Source organism: Engystomops pustulosus, chromosome 3 (assembly GCF_040894005.1).
Source record: "Engystomops pustulosus chromosome 3, aEngPut4.maternal, whole genome shotgun sequence".
Taxonomy (NCBI): domain Eukaryota; kingdom Metazoa; phylum Chordata; class Amphibia; order Anura; family Leptodactylidae; genus Engystomops; species Engystomops pustulosus.
In genome coordinates, this window is record NC_092413.1 from 89,490,109 (window position 1) to 89,506,974 (window position 16,866).

The 16,866-nt window shown below is 41.3% G+C and overlaps 1 protein-coding gene across 3 annotated transcripts in view; it reads right to left on the bottom strand.

Moving 5' to 3' along the window:
- SYTL3 (synaptotagmin like 3) overlaps window positions 1-10,093 on the bottom strand; it is a 41,424-nt gene extending 31,331 nt beyond the window's left edge. The window contains exons 1-3 of one of the 3 annotated variants that reach the window (XM_072141371.1): window positions 9,942-10,064; window positions 2,447-2,588; window positions 1,394-1,611 (exon numbers count right to left, since the gene is read on the bottom strand). In XM_072141371.1, coding sequence (XP_071997472.1) covers window positions 1,394-1,503 — 110 coding nt within the window. In that variant the 5' untranslated portion in view covers window positions 1,504-1,611; window positions 2,447-2,588; window positions 9,942-10,064. Of the gene's footprint in view, window positions 1-1,393; window positions 1,615-2,446; window positions 2,589-9,941 lie in introns of all 3 variants that reach the window. The other 2 variants (XM_072141373.1, XM_072141374.1) reach the window with 2 other exon arrangements.
- Window positions 10,094-16,866: the final 6,773 nt, after the last annotated feature.

A 16,866-nucleotide genomic window follows, 5' to 3' on the forward strand; every position in this document is an offset into this window, starting at 1 on the left:
CCCAGCATTAAAAAAAAAAAAAAACTTACATACTCACCCTCCGGTGGCCCCGATCTGCAGCGCTGCTCCCCCGATGTCCGCGCGGGTCCTCTGCTGGCTTCCGCGCCCGTTTACTGTACATCGCGCTGGGCGCCGCCATTGCAATGGCGGCGCCCAGCGCGATGTACAGAAGACGGGCGCGGAAGTCAGAAGAGGACCCGCGCGGACATCAGGGGAGCAGCGCTGCAGATCGGGGCCACGGAGGGTGAGTATGTACGTTTATTTATTTTTTAAGATACACTTACACTTGTGACTCGTGTATAAGCCGAGGGGACGTTTTTCAGCACATTTTTTGTGCTGAAAAACTCGGCTTATACACGAGTATATACAGTAAGTCGAAACTGTATATTTTATAGTTGTAGTTCCAGACAAATTTTATTTTTTTTGCCCCAGTGACAATTGGAGACCAAGGATAATCAATAAATCTTAATTACAGACACCTTACAGCTGATCATTCTGGGACTATAGTAAAGCATCCAGAGAGCACGTCGTGTTTAACGCATGCGTTTAAAAACGCATTGGAATAGCTGAAGAGTGATTTGCCTAATTAAACACCTCTTAACACTTGTGTTTACAAAACGCATGCGTTAACCGCGATGTTAACGCATGCGTTAACAATGCGTTAACAACCGCATGCGTTAACCGCAGCTGTTTAATTAGGCAAATCACTCTCCAGGTATTGCAATGCGTTTTTAAACGCATGCGTTAAACGCGACGTGTGACCGCACCCTCAGCGAAGGTCACAGTGGGTAGAGGGATCCGTCTTTAACTAGGGATCGTCTGTAAGTCAGGTGTTCTTAAGTAGGGGCCCGCCTGTATATGTAGAACTACAATTATTTTCTTACATGAGTTAAGAGATTAAGGCTTCATGCACACCTCCACATTAGCAGATGTGTGCCACAAGGTGGCCAGAGAAGAGGGGGGGGGGGGGGGTGAGCGCTGCTCTCCATAGCGAGCTGTACGGGCGTTTACAGCAATTTATTGCAAATTTGTAATTTGTAAATCTCATACAGAGTGTAAATTGACATTAGAAATTCACATGTCAACCTGCAAGAGTTCCATGTGGAAAATACATTTTAACTACCAATTGAAGTAATTCCAGTGTTTTCATAGTGCCAGTGGGTGTAATTAACATAAAAAGTTTAGTAGTTTTTATATCCCTAGTGGTAGCTCCTGCGGCTACAGTGGTTTGTATGTAACTGCCTACTGTAGAAAGACACAACAGTGTCTAAAAACCCTATTACACTCCCTCATTTACAGTGTTAGCTACTGTAGTACATTTCCTCAATAGTAAGAGATTGTGGCTCACACTTCTCATGAAAATATAACACCAAAACAGGAAAATTCACTGTACCTTATTCTTTCCTCTTCTGCCTTCTGTAGAGTTTGGTCTCGAAACAAGACCTCCAAAACCCTCTCCCTCTCAAGCTCCTTGAGAAAGCTGAGATTGAAATCAATAGCCATCTTCACTTTCTTTGGATATCTCCACCAGCTTCCATCCACCGATACCACAGCACTACTGGTTTGGACTGGCTTCTTAATGTCCCATAGTCGAGTGACAGAGGAGCAGATCTGCTGGGTGGACAATTATAGAAAGCATGACTTCCACATCATTGGTACAGACCAGGCAAATTAATCTGTAATAACCCTGTCACGAGGGATGACACTGGACTAGACTACGACAGGATCCGTATTGTCTATGTCTCTGCTAGCATTGTGCTGAAGTCCTTAGACTGCGGCAGGTGTTTACAGCACAACTCCAAGCATATTCTGTAATTCAGAAAAGGAATATGATGAGCTTTTCAGAGCCGAGAAGAAAGCATGGTAGTTTCATATTGTTAACTTGAGCGTATTTCTGTTCTTAAATTGAGCTACATAATGCAGCTGTGGGAAACATAACCACTTATTCCTGATAATGTGCCAAGAATATAATGATATAATGTTCAGCAGCTAAGTGGAGCCATTCACTAGACACAGCTTGCCGGCCCACTGAAAAGCCATTGCTTTTGAATAGTCTGCACAAGAAAAGTGGGGAGTCAGTCCATTCAATATTGCTTCAGACTGTTGTTGTCTGCAAACCCTGTGGGAGTCATCATGTTTAGCATATGATTTCATTGCCTTAGCTATAAAACATGTTTAAAATATACAACAATAGCTATAGACGATTCTACAGTTATAGCATTGGACCTACTTAGATTTTGCCAGTAAATGGCACAAACAGTGTCAACAAAACCTGCAGCTCAGATAGGACCTATAGGACAGAGCCAGGAATCCGTGACTGGATACGGGATGGTATACATATAAAGTGTAGACTGTCTGTTCTGAATGCAAGTAGGGTACCGCACACTTCTTTTCAAAGGACGTTCTAATTCTAGTCTTTTACTTAGTATACATGAATAAATCTCACCCCTTCTTATATAAGACAGCAGAATAGTTCCATGAATTTTTCAGTCAAGTAAGTGTTAATGGGCTCTTGGCCTAATAGCAGAATCTTCATTCTGTGTTGCAGCGATAAGAGGCTCTAGAAGATGATGGTTCTGCTTAATATCCTGTAAGATGGGATCACATACATAAATAATAGCGTGTCAGAATGTGGCAGGAAGTTGTTGGGCTCAACAAACACACTGTCAGCTTTCTAATCCGCACAACATTACAGATCAAAAAGTGATCTGCTCTAAGTATAAAGTATGTGCAGCATGTGTTTGTATCATTGTGTATTATATGTATTATATACACTAATATATTTATACATATACATTATCTATTTGAGTGTTTTAAGTTGTATTTTGTTGTATTATAGTGTTTTATTGCACTCCTGTGATTTCTTTGAAACATTAAAGGGGTTTTCCACAAAGAAAAGTTAGGCCCTATCCACAGCTCCATAGAGATTAATGGAGCAGAACGGTCATGCGCGGCCATCTGCTCCATTAATCTGATGGAGCCCTCGTTTTCACGATCTGCGGGGGTCTCAGCACTGAGACCCCCACTGATCAGGAACTTTTCTTCGTGGGAAAACCCCTTTAACCCCTTAATGACCGCCCTATCGGGAATCTACGTTGGTCGTTAAGGGTACTTCTTCTGACGCGACACCTTTCTACGGTGGCGCGTCAGAAGAAGATTTCGGGACACTGGGTCTCGCTGGTGCCGGTGTGGGGCTGTGATATCATAGCCCAGACCCGGCACTAACACCCGGGATCGGAAAAACTTAGTTCTCGGGTGTTTAACCCCTTATACGCCGCGGTCAAGCATGACCGTGGTGTGCAAGTGTGTCCCAAGTGGATCGGACCCCCCCGGTGAGCTTACCGGGGGATCCGATCCCTCCTGCCGCTGCCCCCGGGTCCGGCGAGTGACCTGAGGCTTCCGGCTCTTCTTCTCGTCGGGTTATGCCTTCCTGGCAGGACCCGGCTGTAAGTAACTGAGCATGCGCGGCATCCTCAGTTACTTACACTATACACTGCATTACGAGAGTATTGCAGTGTAAAGGCTTGATCAAGTGATCGGATGATCGCTTGTTCAAGCCAAAGGATGGAAATTGTAAAAAAGGCTAAAAAAAAAAGATTAAATCATTTTAGAAAATAAAAAAATAAAATAAAAGTCCCATAATCTCCCCAGTTACACATATCATGCAAATAAAGTATATAAAACACAAAAACACATACATATTTGGTATCACCACGTCCGTATTAATCTGTACAATAAATCTAAATCAATATTGAACCCGCTCGGTGAACAACGAAAAAAAAAACACGAAAAACTTCCCGTAATATACAATTATTCATCAAACACCATCACAAAAAATGTTCTAGAAAGGGATCAAAAAAGCTACATTCCCTAATATGATACGACTTAATAGAACAACTCTTTACGCAAAAAATAAGCCCTCAACGATCTGCCAACAGAAAAATTCTAAAGTTATGCCCCTGAAAAGTTGTCAATAGCAAAAACAATGCGATTTTCTACAATATTGGTTTTGCTCAGTAAAAAGATAAGAAAAACTATATAATTGAGGTATCACCGCAATCGTAGAGAGACTAAAGATAAAATATTATTTTTACGTTACGGTGAGCAGGGGGAAAAAAAGGTGCTAAAAATCCAAAACAAAAATTGATGATTTTGTTTGTGTCCCCCTTGAAATAGTTAATAAAATCTCATGAATAAGCTATAGACCCCCAAAATAAATTATCTATACATTGTATCTCATCCCGTACATAATAAGCCCTCATATGTTTGCATTAACAAAAAAAATTAACATTTATAGCCTGTAGAATGTGACAATACAAATCTGCTGTGAATGGCGCTGGTTTGATCCTATGTCCGGCCATGCACCCATACAGCAGTCACCACCACATATGGTGTATCAGTGCACTCGGGAGAAATTGGGCACCAAACGTTGCAGAGCGTTTCATCATTTAATTTATTACGAAACTGTCAGTTTTGGCCTAAATTAATGTATTTGCCAAAAAAATTTAAAAGTTTCTAAATCACAGGTCCATATTGTTTTAACCCACGTGAAACACTTAAAGGGTTAATAGACTCAATAGAAGTTGTTTTACATACGTTGAGGGGTGAACTTTCTATAGTGGGGTAATTTATGGGGTTTTACTATTATTTAGGCCTTTCAAGGTCACTTGAAAGCAGATATTCCGTAAATGTTAATTATCAAGCTTTTTGGGTAGTTTTACTTCCTGTCTGGAAAGCAGAAGATTTCAAACTTGGAAAATGAAGAATTTTTACAAACTTTTGCAAATTTTCACTTTTTTTCAGAACGAAACGCAAAACTTATCACTTAAATTTTACAACTAACATGAAGTACAATGTGTCACGAGAAAACATTCCCATAATCACCTGGATATGTTAAAGCGTTCTGAAGTTATAACCAATTATCGTGAGACATGTCAGATTTGAAAAATCGAGTCTGGTCATTGAGCTGAAAACTAGTGTTGGTGATAAGGGGTTAAAGTAATATTATATGCTTATCTCTAGTGTAATTGTTTACTGGGGCATTATTGGCTTCTTCCCACTAATACCCTTATTCACACTGGCGAAATCCATAACTTTTTTGTAAAAAAAATTGTGCACGGAGCTTTATAAGGGCTTGTTTCTGCATAACAAATTGTACTTCCTAGTGGCGGTATTTCATTTTCCATGCTGTGAACTGGAAAGAGGGAAATAAATTCCAAAAGCAGTGAACTTGGCAAAAAACAACTTGTGGGCTCTGTTTTAACGTCTTTCACCGTATGCTACAAATGACACCTTCACCTTTATACTTTGGGTTAGTGTGATTATGGGGGGTAGCAAATTTATATTGGTTTTGAAAACCATGCCCCCCCCCCCCCGACATGTTAAGGGTTAACATGCCAGCACTGATCACGAATGTTAAAGGTGGGTGTTTACTGCAATATTGCCTTTTCACAAAGTTCAGCATGTTTTTTTAAGCGGAGTGTCTGATTTGTCCTAAGTTTTCAGATGCTATGGTTAAAAATCACAATTTTTTCTGCAAATAACCTCCAGTCCAGAACAGGAGTAGGCAAGGGGTTGCTTGAACATTTGAGACTTCAGTGCTACTTTGCAGACAAAAATGTAAAAAAAACAACAGACTCAAATGCCACATTTATCAACCACTAAGATAAATCAGGTAAAGCACAAAACCATACATAAAATCCCCAAAACTAGACACACATTTCCAGACTTAAGATACATGTCCTCCATTGTGTACAGTTTTGGGCACTAGTGTATAAAAATAAAATTATGGAACTGAACAGGTTCCAATGGGGGTTCATATTAGAGGAATGGGGGGACTAGAATACAATGACAGAGTACAAAACATCTAAGGGGAAACCTCATTACTATGTACAAATATCAAAATGGGAAGTACAAAGATCTATCCACAGCTGGGTTTTGAGTTTGAGCTTGTTTTATGTGCAGCTGTGGCTAGAGTGATGGATGGCTGGACCAGTCGGTGCAGGGGGCAGTGTACTGGCTCCTTCAGAGGCTGCTGGTTATTTAAAGGGCACCTACCACCACCAATCTACCTATAAAGGTAGATTGGGTGGTAGGTGGATCAATGGGACGTGAGGATAGCCCTTTTAAGAGCTAATCCTCACGTCCCTGCACTTTTTTAATAACTTTTATTAGGTATTTATTCAAATTTACTTATGCGGCTACTGGGGCGTGGAGTAGCCGCATATGAGATTACACGAGGCGGCTACTCCACGCCCCGGTAGCCACTTTACCCCTCCTACTCACCCATCTTCGGCGCGCAGCTCCGCGTAGCTGCGCGCCCTCGTCCGGCGATCCTGCCGTCTGCGCATGCGCAGAAGAGGAGGCCCGCGCCTGTGTTCGGAGTAGTGACCGCGCAGGTGCGGGCCTGCTCTTCTGCGCATGCGCAGACGGCGGGATCGCCGGACGAGGGCGCGCAGCTACGCGGAGCTGCTCGCCGAAGATGGGTGAGTAGGAGGGGTAAAGTGGCTACCGGGGCGTGGAGTAGCCGCCTCGTGTAATCTCATATGCGGCTACTCCACGCCCCAGTAGCCGCATAAGTAAATTTGAATAAATACCTAATAAAAGTTATTAAAAAAGTGCAGGGACGTGAGAATTAGCCCTTAAAAGGGCTATCCTCACGTCCCATTGATCCACCTACCACCCAATCTACCTTTATAGGTAGATTTGTGGTGGTAGGTTCCCTTTAAGTCTTTTTCCATGCCTTTGCTTGTGCTATTGCTATTTTTTGCTATTCCATGTATCCAACTTCAGGTACATTTAACTTTTGCCACCATCTTGGTTTTGACCCGGGTCTGTCCGATGACGCTTGTCTGTCTGTATTTGTTGTTTGTTTCTCTGTCTCTGGTCCTCTGGTCTCAAATTAGTTTTTTTATAGGCTTGACACATTTCTGTGTACTAGTGTGAACACTGACTTGTCTCTGACCCTGTCACCTTGTAGGGTCTCTCAGGGACCGTTAGTTAGGTTCCTGATAGGTTCGCCCTTATCAGGGTGGTTTATCTGCTGTAGGCAGGGCCATAGCCCTCAGGGACATTGCAGGGTTAGGGGTTAGTTTGCCACCACCTACCTAGTCTGATAGCTTACACCAAGTCTGGTTGTGGTTGCGTTGCTTGCTGGACAGTTTAGTGACAGAACCTTCACTGCATTTGGAATTTTTTCCCAGTGTAAGGCTTAAAATATTATATGAAGCCCCTTGGAAGCGCATATTTTTACACAAAACAAGTTCTCATATATATCTGTAAACTGAAAAATGAACAAGTTCTGGCTTTGGGGAGGAGGAGAGCAAAAAAACGGAAAAGGGCATCAGTGGAAAGGAGTTAATAAGCTCTCATCAGTGTGAACAGTTCTGATTTGCCGGTTCCTGTAAGCCCACAGGAAGTTTTGAACAAAGTTTCTCCATCTCCTTATCTTTCTATGTAGAGATAGTATTATTGCTTGCGGTGTCTGGAGCATATTTTTGGAGCACACAAGCTTGTTCAGTATGGAGTCACTTGATAATTGACTGTACTGTAATCATTTCCATGCATCTCTCCATGTTTCACTATGCAACAGGCAGTTGAGTAAGTCTGGAAAGTTGCATTGATACTGCAACTCCTTATTCCTGGCAATGTGATTAAACTTCTTTTTTTATTAACACGTTTAAAGCATCTTCAAAATCAGACCAAAGAGACTAGCTGATGTGTTTCGAGCATCTAGTGCTCTTAGTCATAGCATAATCTTATTGTATTATATGCTCAAAACGCGTCAGTCTCGTTGGTGCAATTTTGGAGATGTTTTAAAGATGTGTTAATAAAAAAATAACTTTTCACACCGTACTGGGTGTCAATATTCTTCATTGATAATAAGGTGACACGTGTTCATAATGCACCACTGTCTCAGATGCAACACCCTGATGCTCTAGGTCAGTGATGGCTAACCTATGGCACTGGTGCCAGAGGTGGCACTCGGAGCCCTTTCTGTGGGCACTCAGGCCATCACCAGAGAGGACTCCAGGTATCTTCCTTCAGTCCCAGACAGCCCAGGACTTGCTGTGCACAGAGGTATTTTAAGTGACAGTTCTACCTGGGGCTATGTTCTGCTTTATTGGTGTCCTCAGGTGCTGGTATCAATGAAAACTGTGACAGAGAAGGGAGTATAAATCACAAATTAAATTTCTGTGTTGGCACTTTGCGATAAATAAGTGGGTCTATGTTGAAGTTTTGGCACTCGGTCTCTAAAAGGTTTGCCATCACTGCTCTAGGTGGTATGGCTCTCCCAGACTTGTTTCTATATTATTTAGCTGGAAAACTCAAATATTTATGCAAATGGCTTTCCCCACATTTAGTATCCTATCCTAGGCAGTACTTGGCGAATGACCTAAACCTTAACACACTATGGTGGATACTGGAGAACGCTACAAATTCAACTCACCTGTACATAGAAAGGGTAAGAGAGAAAATATCTGCACTTTCTCTGGTACCCTGGAAGAGACACCCCTATGGCACAATGACTCCCTCTGTCAATTGATCCCCATTCAGGATGCAACTTTCTGGTCTAAGATGTACAAACCATGAGAGAAATACCTCCAATTATACCACACACTAAATTCTCAATTCCCAGAACAACCCCCCAAATCTCCTTTTACCTTCTTCTTGGTGTGGTCAGGTCTCACGGTCCAGTTGGAATCATCTCTACTATCTCTACTGATCTCTACTATCAAAAGCTAATGTTGACAGACTATAAGCTGTGTAAGTTGGATTTGATGGACTGATGTCTTTCTATAAGGTTTTTTACTATGATACCATTCCTTAACATCATACTCACCCACTAATATACGACCTGCACTAATTAACCTGTAACTAATTACAATACCCACAAGTCCACTCCATACAGTTGTGCTGACAACCAAAGTGGGTCTCCCCTAAATCCTTCAGCTCCATACCTCTTTGAGACATTCTTCTATTGACATTTCTCAGCCTTTTACTTTGTTGAATTTTGTTTTCTTCTTTCTTTTATCATACCATATGAAACAATCTATACAGTTCCTTCTTATGGATTTGTAAACTTATCATAATCAATGCTTAGATTTAGCAGTTGATGTGGGGGTGGAAATGGTAGAAGTACAAGAAAGATATTTGTGTAAACCAAGTACAGGCGGTCCCCTACTTAAGAACACTCGACTTACATATGCCCCATACGACAAACGGACCTCTGGATATTGGTCATTTATTGTACTTTAGTCCTAGACTACAATAATCAGCTGTAACAGTTATCAAATGTGTCTGTAATGAAGGTTTATTGTTATTATTGATTCTTGTGACAACCCAACATTTTTAAAATCCAATTGTCACAGAGACCAAAAAAGTTCTGGCTGGGATTACAGTGATAAAATATACAGTTCCGACTTACATACAAATTCAACTTAAGAACAAACCTACAGACCCTATCTTGTATGTAACCCGGGGACTGCCTGTAATTGGATGGGCTTTTGATTATTTTTTTTAGAAGTGCAAGAACACTGAAGAGGTAAGTACAGGGTTTTTGTTTTCTTACATGTAACTCCTTTCCTGTCACACAATTTATTGATGTAATTGTAGATCTGATGTAATTTAAATTGCCATTTAGAAATGCATATGACAGCGAAACAAGGGTTTTTATGCCATTCTAGGGCTGAGAAAAGCTGTGTGACACATTTTCATTTTGTGATAAACGCTGTAAAGAACACACTATAAATGTATAAGAATTTATTGTGCCAAGAAGTTTTGAGATGTCTTTGATGAAAGTAGCACAAATACAAAGCAGCACATATTAAAACTACCTCTTCTCCATCAAGTCCTAAGTTACAGCAATATTACACAGACACCATGATCCTGATGAACATAGCGGACAAGCGTTAGTGTATAGAGACTGGGGAAATTCTTACCTTTTCTTCAGTAGTAGTAGGAGTAAAGAACAGTATTTAGAACAAGACAACTTATTTCTTCTCTTACAGTGGAAACATACGTCATTGCCTTTCCTTCCTGCTCAGTCAGTACGACCCTGGGAAACCTCATTAGCTGCTCTAGTAATAAAGCCACAGCAAGCACTGACTGAGGAGTCTTATCACATGGACAGCATCTTCCTGTAAGCACATGCACTAAGGAGCTCAATGTAAATCTCTCCTGTGGAGCTTTCCATAAAAAAACCTTTCTTTTTTTTCTGTTTTTAAACCCCCATTTCTGATTCTGAAAGTATTAAATACCAGACCACAGCTATTGAACAGACGCTGTAACACTGTCATATGAGGTATGTATAGGTGTCATGTTGTCTTGAGGTAGTTTAAAACCACAGGAATGAGTCACACAACAATATGGCTTACACGTGGGAGTTAAATCAAAATGGACCACTCCCCATTATTAACCCTTTGGGCTGCATTCACACTTTCTGACTGGTTTGCGTTTCAAGGTGTAAACAAGATGGAACAGGCAGTTGCTTGGCCTGATCGAATGTGTCTCAATGGAAACGCATGCAAGCCGGAGTGCCTGGTGTATTTCATGTAAAGAATGCAAAACATGTTTTTTCCATCAAGTTTTTTCCATTGTAACTGAGACTTAAAGGAAACCTACCATTTGATTTCATGCATTATGAACCAAACATACCTTTAGAATTCTGTAGCTACACTGATGCAGGATCATATCTTGGTTAATCCCCAAGTTGAGTGGTTTTGCTGAAAAAACAATTATAACATTCAGGACCTTGGGAGAGCTGGATTGCATGATTGCTCAAGTTGAGCACATGGAGCACATGGAGCTTAGTTCAGACAGGACTAATCAACCTCAGCTGGATCACTCATACACAGCAGCTGGGGGATGGTGCAGCATTGATTATTCTGCTTTCAGGCACAGCCCAGGGATTACAACATCCTGTGAAGCAGTGCACAACAAATGTGCTAAAAGAAGCGCTGAACCAGGCACAGAAGCAACAGAGCTTCATTATCATAATTTTATAATTGTTTTATCAGCAGAACCACTCAGCACAGGGATTAACCAAGATATGATCCTGCATCAGTGTAGCTACAGGAGTCTCAATGTATGTTTGCTGCACAATGCATCAAATCAAATGATCGGTTTCCTTTAAGAAATTATAAGTGTCTGCACCCCATTTCTGTCCAAGAATGGACAAATTTGGATTTTTTTACAGAAAAAGGTGCATGGGTGGGGGGCGTAACTACTATTGTAAACACTTATACCAGTTAATTTGCTGTGTCTGTGTTCCATCCAGTGCATACAGTACCATTCATAGAGGCAGTAATCCTACCTAAAACTCAGCCTAAATTTGAATCTTGGCACAAAGAAAGCATCCCATATGTGATTAAATAACACTTACACAAGTCTGAATGAATGATAAAATTAAGACTGGGATATGTGTTGTTTTAAAGGAGTTGACTAGACAAGAAATAAATACAGATTATCTTATATACTTGAGACCAAATCCATAAGCAGAACCGAGTATAAGCCAAAACTGGGAAAACTTATTGACTGGAGTATAAACAAATTCATTGTTTGTTTCAGAAGCCAACCCTATTAATAAAATGTCCATGCAGGCTCCCCCTGTATTTAAATGCTCATGCTGTCCCCCCCCAGTAATAAAATGCCCTGAAGCCTCTCCCGTTAATGGAAAGCCCAGCAGCCTTCCCAAGTAATGAAATGCTCATGCAGCCTTCACCAGTAATGAAATGCCAATGCAGCCTCCCCCAGTAATAAAATGCCGAGCGGCCTCCCCCAGTAATAAAATGGCGAGCGGCCTCCCCCAGTAATAAAATGGCGAGCGGCCTCCCCCAGTAATAAAATGCCAAGCAGCCTCCCCAGTAATGAAATATCCCATGCAGCCCATCCAGTAATGAAATGCCCAGCAGACTCCCCTTGTAATAAAATGCTCCATGCAACCTCCCCAAGTAATGAAATGCTATGTTTATGTAATGGCTGTTATAGCAGAGCTGACAGTGTCATTGTGTGTAATATGCATCTCATGGATCTCATCATCTCATCTCTAATTTATATGTGTCAGATACTAGTGAATGTTCAGAAGCTAAATGAAAGTGTGTATAAAATAACCACATTACCAGCACACAACATCTGACAGCACTAGAGAGATCATAAAATGTCTGCTTAGAGAGGACCCACGCACGAATTGTAAAACAAGGGGTTAAAAATTATCTTTATTGTGTTAAATCTGTAGGGTCACAAAATTTGAGATTTTTCTTTCATGGGCAAACCCCACCATGTCCTTTTTTTATTTATTTTTTTAATATTATAAAACAATGATGGTTCTTGTTCAATGATGGTTCAATGTTTTTCAGTAAGAAAATATACATTACAGTTATGTGTATTTATTTGTATACATTTTCCTGGCAAGTGCACAATAAAATGGTGGAAATGTACCCTACCTGGTTTTTATTTTTACTTTGCTCATATCAATAGAAAACCCCTGAAAAGAAAGGAAATGTCAAGACATCATAGAAAGACACAATGGGGGTCATTTACTAAGGGCCCGAATCGTGTTTTTCCGTCGGGTTACCTGAATCTATCGTTTGCGCCGATTTTCCCTGAATTGCCCGGGATTTTTGGGCACGCGATGGAAATCGGGGGGCGTGGCCGCCAGAAAACCAGACGGAGCACTGACACGCATGGACATCGAGCGCACTACTTTAGTGAATCGGAAGACCCGAATCCTCCACATAGAACGCGCCGCTGGATCGCGACAGGACGGGGTAAGTAAATCTGCCCCAATATTTTCAGGGCTCAGCAGAATTTCACAGCTGTAAAGACATGAAGTTTCAACATAGCATCTACTATAACCTCTAACTAAAGACACTTACCATACTCCACAAATCCAAAGTCATGAACAATGAACAACTAAACCTTACCTACTACCATTATACTTCTAACTTTAGACCATGACAGTAGACCAACGACCTTAAGGGTATTTCCATCTGAGCATTCACACTTAATTAAATTCAGCTGCCATATATATATTTCTTCAATTGCATGTTATTAAAAAATATGTACCTGTGTGAAAATAATTTTCCATGCATTTAGTGATGTCCTTGGATATGACCATCCCCACACTCAGGCTGCTGTGGCCATGGATACATTACTGACCCATGGCCTACAACCTGGATTAGTTGTACATTAGCACAGGCTTTCATATGCAAAAAGAAGTTGTTTCTTTGTGCAATCATTTCAGCAGGGGTGGTTGTATCTTAGGGCAATAATCTTGTTTCTAAAGGACAACATGGCTATATATATACACTCACCGGCCACTTTATTAGGTACACCATGCTACTAATGGGTTGGACCCCCTTTTGCCTTCAGAACTGCCTCAATTCTTCATGGCATAGATTTAACAAGGTGCTGGAAGCATTCCTCAGAGATTTTGGTCCATATTGACATGATGGCATCACACAGTTGCCGCAGATTTGTCGGCTGCACATCCATGATGCGAATCTCCCGTTCCACCACATCCCAAAGATGCTCTATTGGATTGAGATCTGGTGACTGTGGAGGCCATTTGAGTACAGTGAACTCATTGTCATGTTCAAGAAACCAGTCTGAGATGATTCCAGCTTTATGACATGGCGCATTATCCTGCTGAAAGTAGCCATCAGATGTTGGGTACATTGTGGTCATAAAGGGATGGACATGGTCAGCAACAATACTCAGGTAGGCTGTGGCGTTGCAACGATGCTCAATTGGTACCAAGGGGCCCAAAGAGTGCCAAGAAAATATTCCCCACACCATGACACCAACACCACCAGCCTGAACCGTTGATACAAGGCAGGATGGATCCATGCTTTCATGTTGTTGACGCCAAATTCTGACCCTACCATCCGAATGTCGCAGCAGAAATCGAGACTCATCAGACCAGGCAACGTTTTTCCAATCTTCTACTGTCCAATTTCGATGAGCTTGTGCAAATTGTAGCCTCAGTTTCCTGTTCTTAGCTGAAAGGAGTGACACCTGGTGTGGTCTTCTGCTGCTGTAGCCCATCTGCCTCTAAGTTCGACGTACTGTGCATTCAGAGATGCTCTTCTGCCTACCTTGGTTGTAACGGGTGACGATTTGAGTCACTGTTGCCTTTCTATCAGCTTGAACCAGTCTGCCCATTCTCCTCTGACCTCTGGCATCAACAAGGCATTTCCGCCCACAGAACTGTCGCTCACTGAATGTTTTTTTCTTTTTCGGACCATTTTCTGTAAACCCTAGAGATGGTTGTGCGTGAAAATTCCAGTAGATCAGCAGTTTCTGAAATACTCAGACCAGCCCTTCTGGCACCAACAACCATGCCACGTTCAAAGGCACTCAAATCACCTTTCTTCCCCATACTGATGCTCGGTTTGAACTGCAGGAGATTGTCTTGACCATGTCTATATGCCTAAATGCACTGAGTTGCCGCCATGTGATTGGCTGATTAGAAATTAAGTGTTAACAAGCAGTTGGATAGGTGTACCGAATAAAGTGTATATACACTATATATATATATATATATATATATATATATATAGAAAGAAAGAAACAAAAATTAATTTTAGTGACCAGAGTCACTAAAGCACATAAAATCAGGGATGTATCACGAGAGGAATAGATTCTCATGATAAATACATAGTTTTGCCCTTATACAAATCCCTTGTCAGACCACACATTGAATATTGTGTACAGTTTTGGGGGACCAGTGTATAAAAAGGGCATAGTAACGGGTGCAGAGGAGAGCAACCAAGATTATTAGGGGATTGGGGGGGACTAGAATATAATGACAGATTATAAAATTTGGGATTATTCAGTTTACAAAAAAAACGACTGAGGGGAGACCTCATTACAATGTACAAATACCTGAACGGACAGTACAAGGATCTCTCCAAAGATCTTTTTATACCTCGGCCTGTGACCAGGACAAGGGGGCATCCTCTGCGCCTAGAGGAGAGGCGATTCTACCATCAACATAGACAAAGGTTCTTTACTGTACGAGCAGTGAGACTCTATGTACATGTTCAAGAGAGGCCTGGATGACTTTCAGGAGAGAAAAAATATCACCGGTTATGGGGAAAAAAACATGTTTCTAATTCTTAAAGGGTGGACTTGATGAACTTGGGTCTTTTTCCAGCCTTATATACTATAATACTAGTATGAGGATATGTTAAAATTACATTCACTTACTTTTTTGGCACCCCAGGTAATCCTCTACCTTCATCCCCTGCTCTTCCACACAGAGATGGCAAACATGAGCTCCAAGCATCAGCCATGAACAATAATTTGGTGATTAACAGAACGCACATCTTACCAATGAAGTAGCTATTAATCAAAGTATTGAATGAAGTATGTGGGAGCAGATACACCCAGCATTATTAACAGCCAAAGTTGGGTGAATTAACATCTGCATGTAACAATATTCTCCTTTTGTAGTTTTTTTTTGCTGGTTTTAGTTATTTTGAACTAATTCTTAAATATGTATTTGTAAACAATTCAATCCAATTGTTAACCCCTTAGTTACCACCCATACAGATTTCTCTGTTGGCCACCAAGGGGCCTTGGCCAACGGGTTTTTTCACCAGCCTAACCTAAGTACTACATGGGTCCCCCATGCAGGGAAGAACAATGACCCAGCTGTCATAAGACAGCCGGGCCTCTGCTCTAACAGTTCGGATCAGAATGTGTTCCGATCCGGATTGTTTAACCCATACCGCCCCCTTCTACACTTGCGTTTCACGCACACACACATTTTAATCTCAGCGTGCTCTACTTTTTCAAGTCATGGGCGTGATAAAGGCACCATACAAGTCTATGGAGATGCATAAAAAACGCATCCCACTCTGAGACACATGCAACTGCAATGCGTTTTTCATGCATCAATTGCCATAGAAAAAATAGAGCTCAGTCCTGAGTCCTTTTCACGTGCGTGATCTGGGTGTGAAAAACACATTGGGGGACATTTACTTACAGTGTAAGTAAGCCAGTGTCTGCATTGGCTTTGTTACCGACCTGCTCTCGGTAAGAAGATACACATTTAATATTGTGGAGCTGTGCAGAGACATTTCTGGCGCCGAGACTATTTTCTGTCCCTGGGACAAAATCTGTCCCGAGCACCAGAAATGTGTCCAACAGTCCCTACTAGACCAGTTTTCTTTTGGTCTACTTTCCGTCAGTTTACACCGCCCAAAAATGGCTGCGACACATATTAATTGTGTCTGAGTTTCCACTCCGCCAAAGCCACGCCCCTTTTCGGAGAAGAGTCGGAGCAGACGGAAAAAGGCATTTTTTCTGTCCCCGACAGCTAATAAATAGGTCGGAGAGCAGAACATGTGGTGAGAGCGCCACAAAACTGGCGGAAACGCCATAGTAAATGTCCCCCATTGAGATTGTGTTGAAAACGTGCATGAAAAACTGAGACACTGAACAAACTCTGACTGCAGACTGATTGAACTCTGATGCAAAATGTCAGTTTTTCACTGACCAAACCCTGATCACACCCTGATCAAATTCTGATGTGATCTGCAACGCAAGTGTGGAAGAGGCCTTAGATCCCGCTGTCAATGCTGTGACATATGCTGGGCCATTGGCTGACACGTCTAATGCAATACATGGTTAGTTCATATGCTAGAAATGTAAAAATAAAAAAGTAAAAAAAAAAAACACCAAAAATAATTTAAAATAATATCAGTACAATTTCTTAAAAGCCCGCAACACAAATAACAATATATAATTTTTTTTTTAAAAAGTGGAAACATTTTTTAAAAACACAACATATTAGGTATCAAAACTCCCAATCTATGAAAATATAAAAAAGTTATTCTTTGCAGTGAATCCCATAATGGA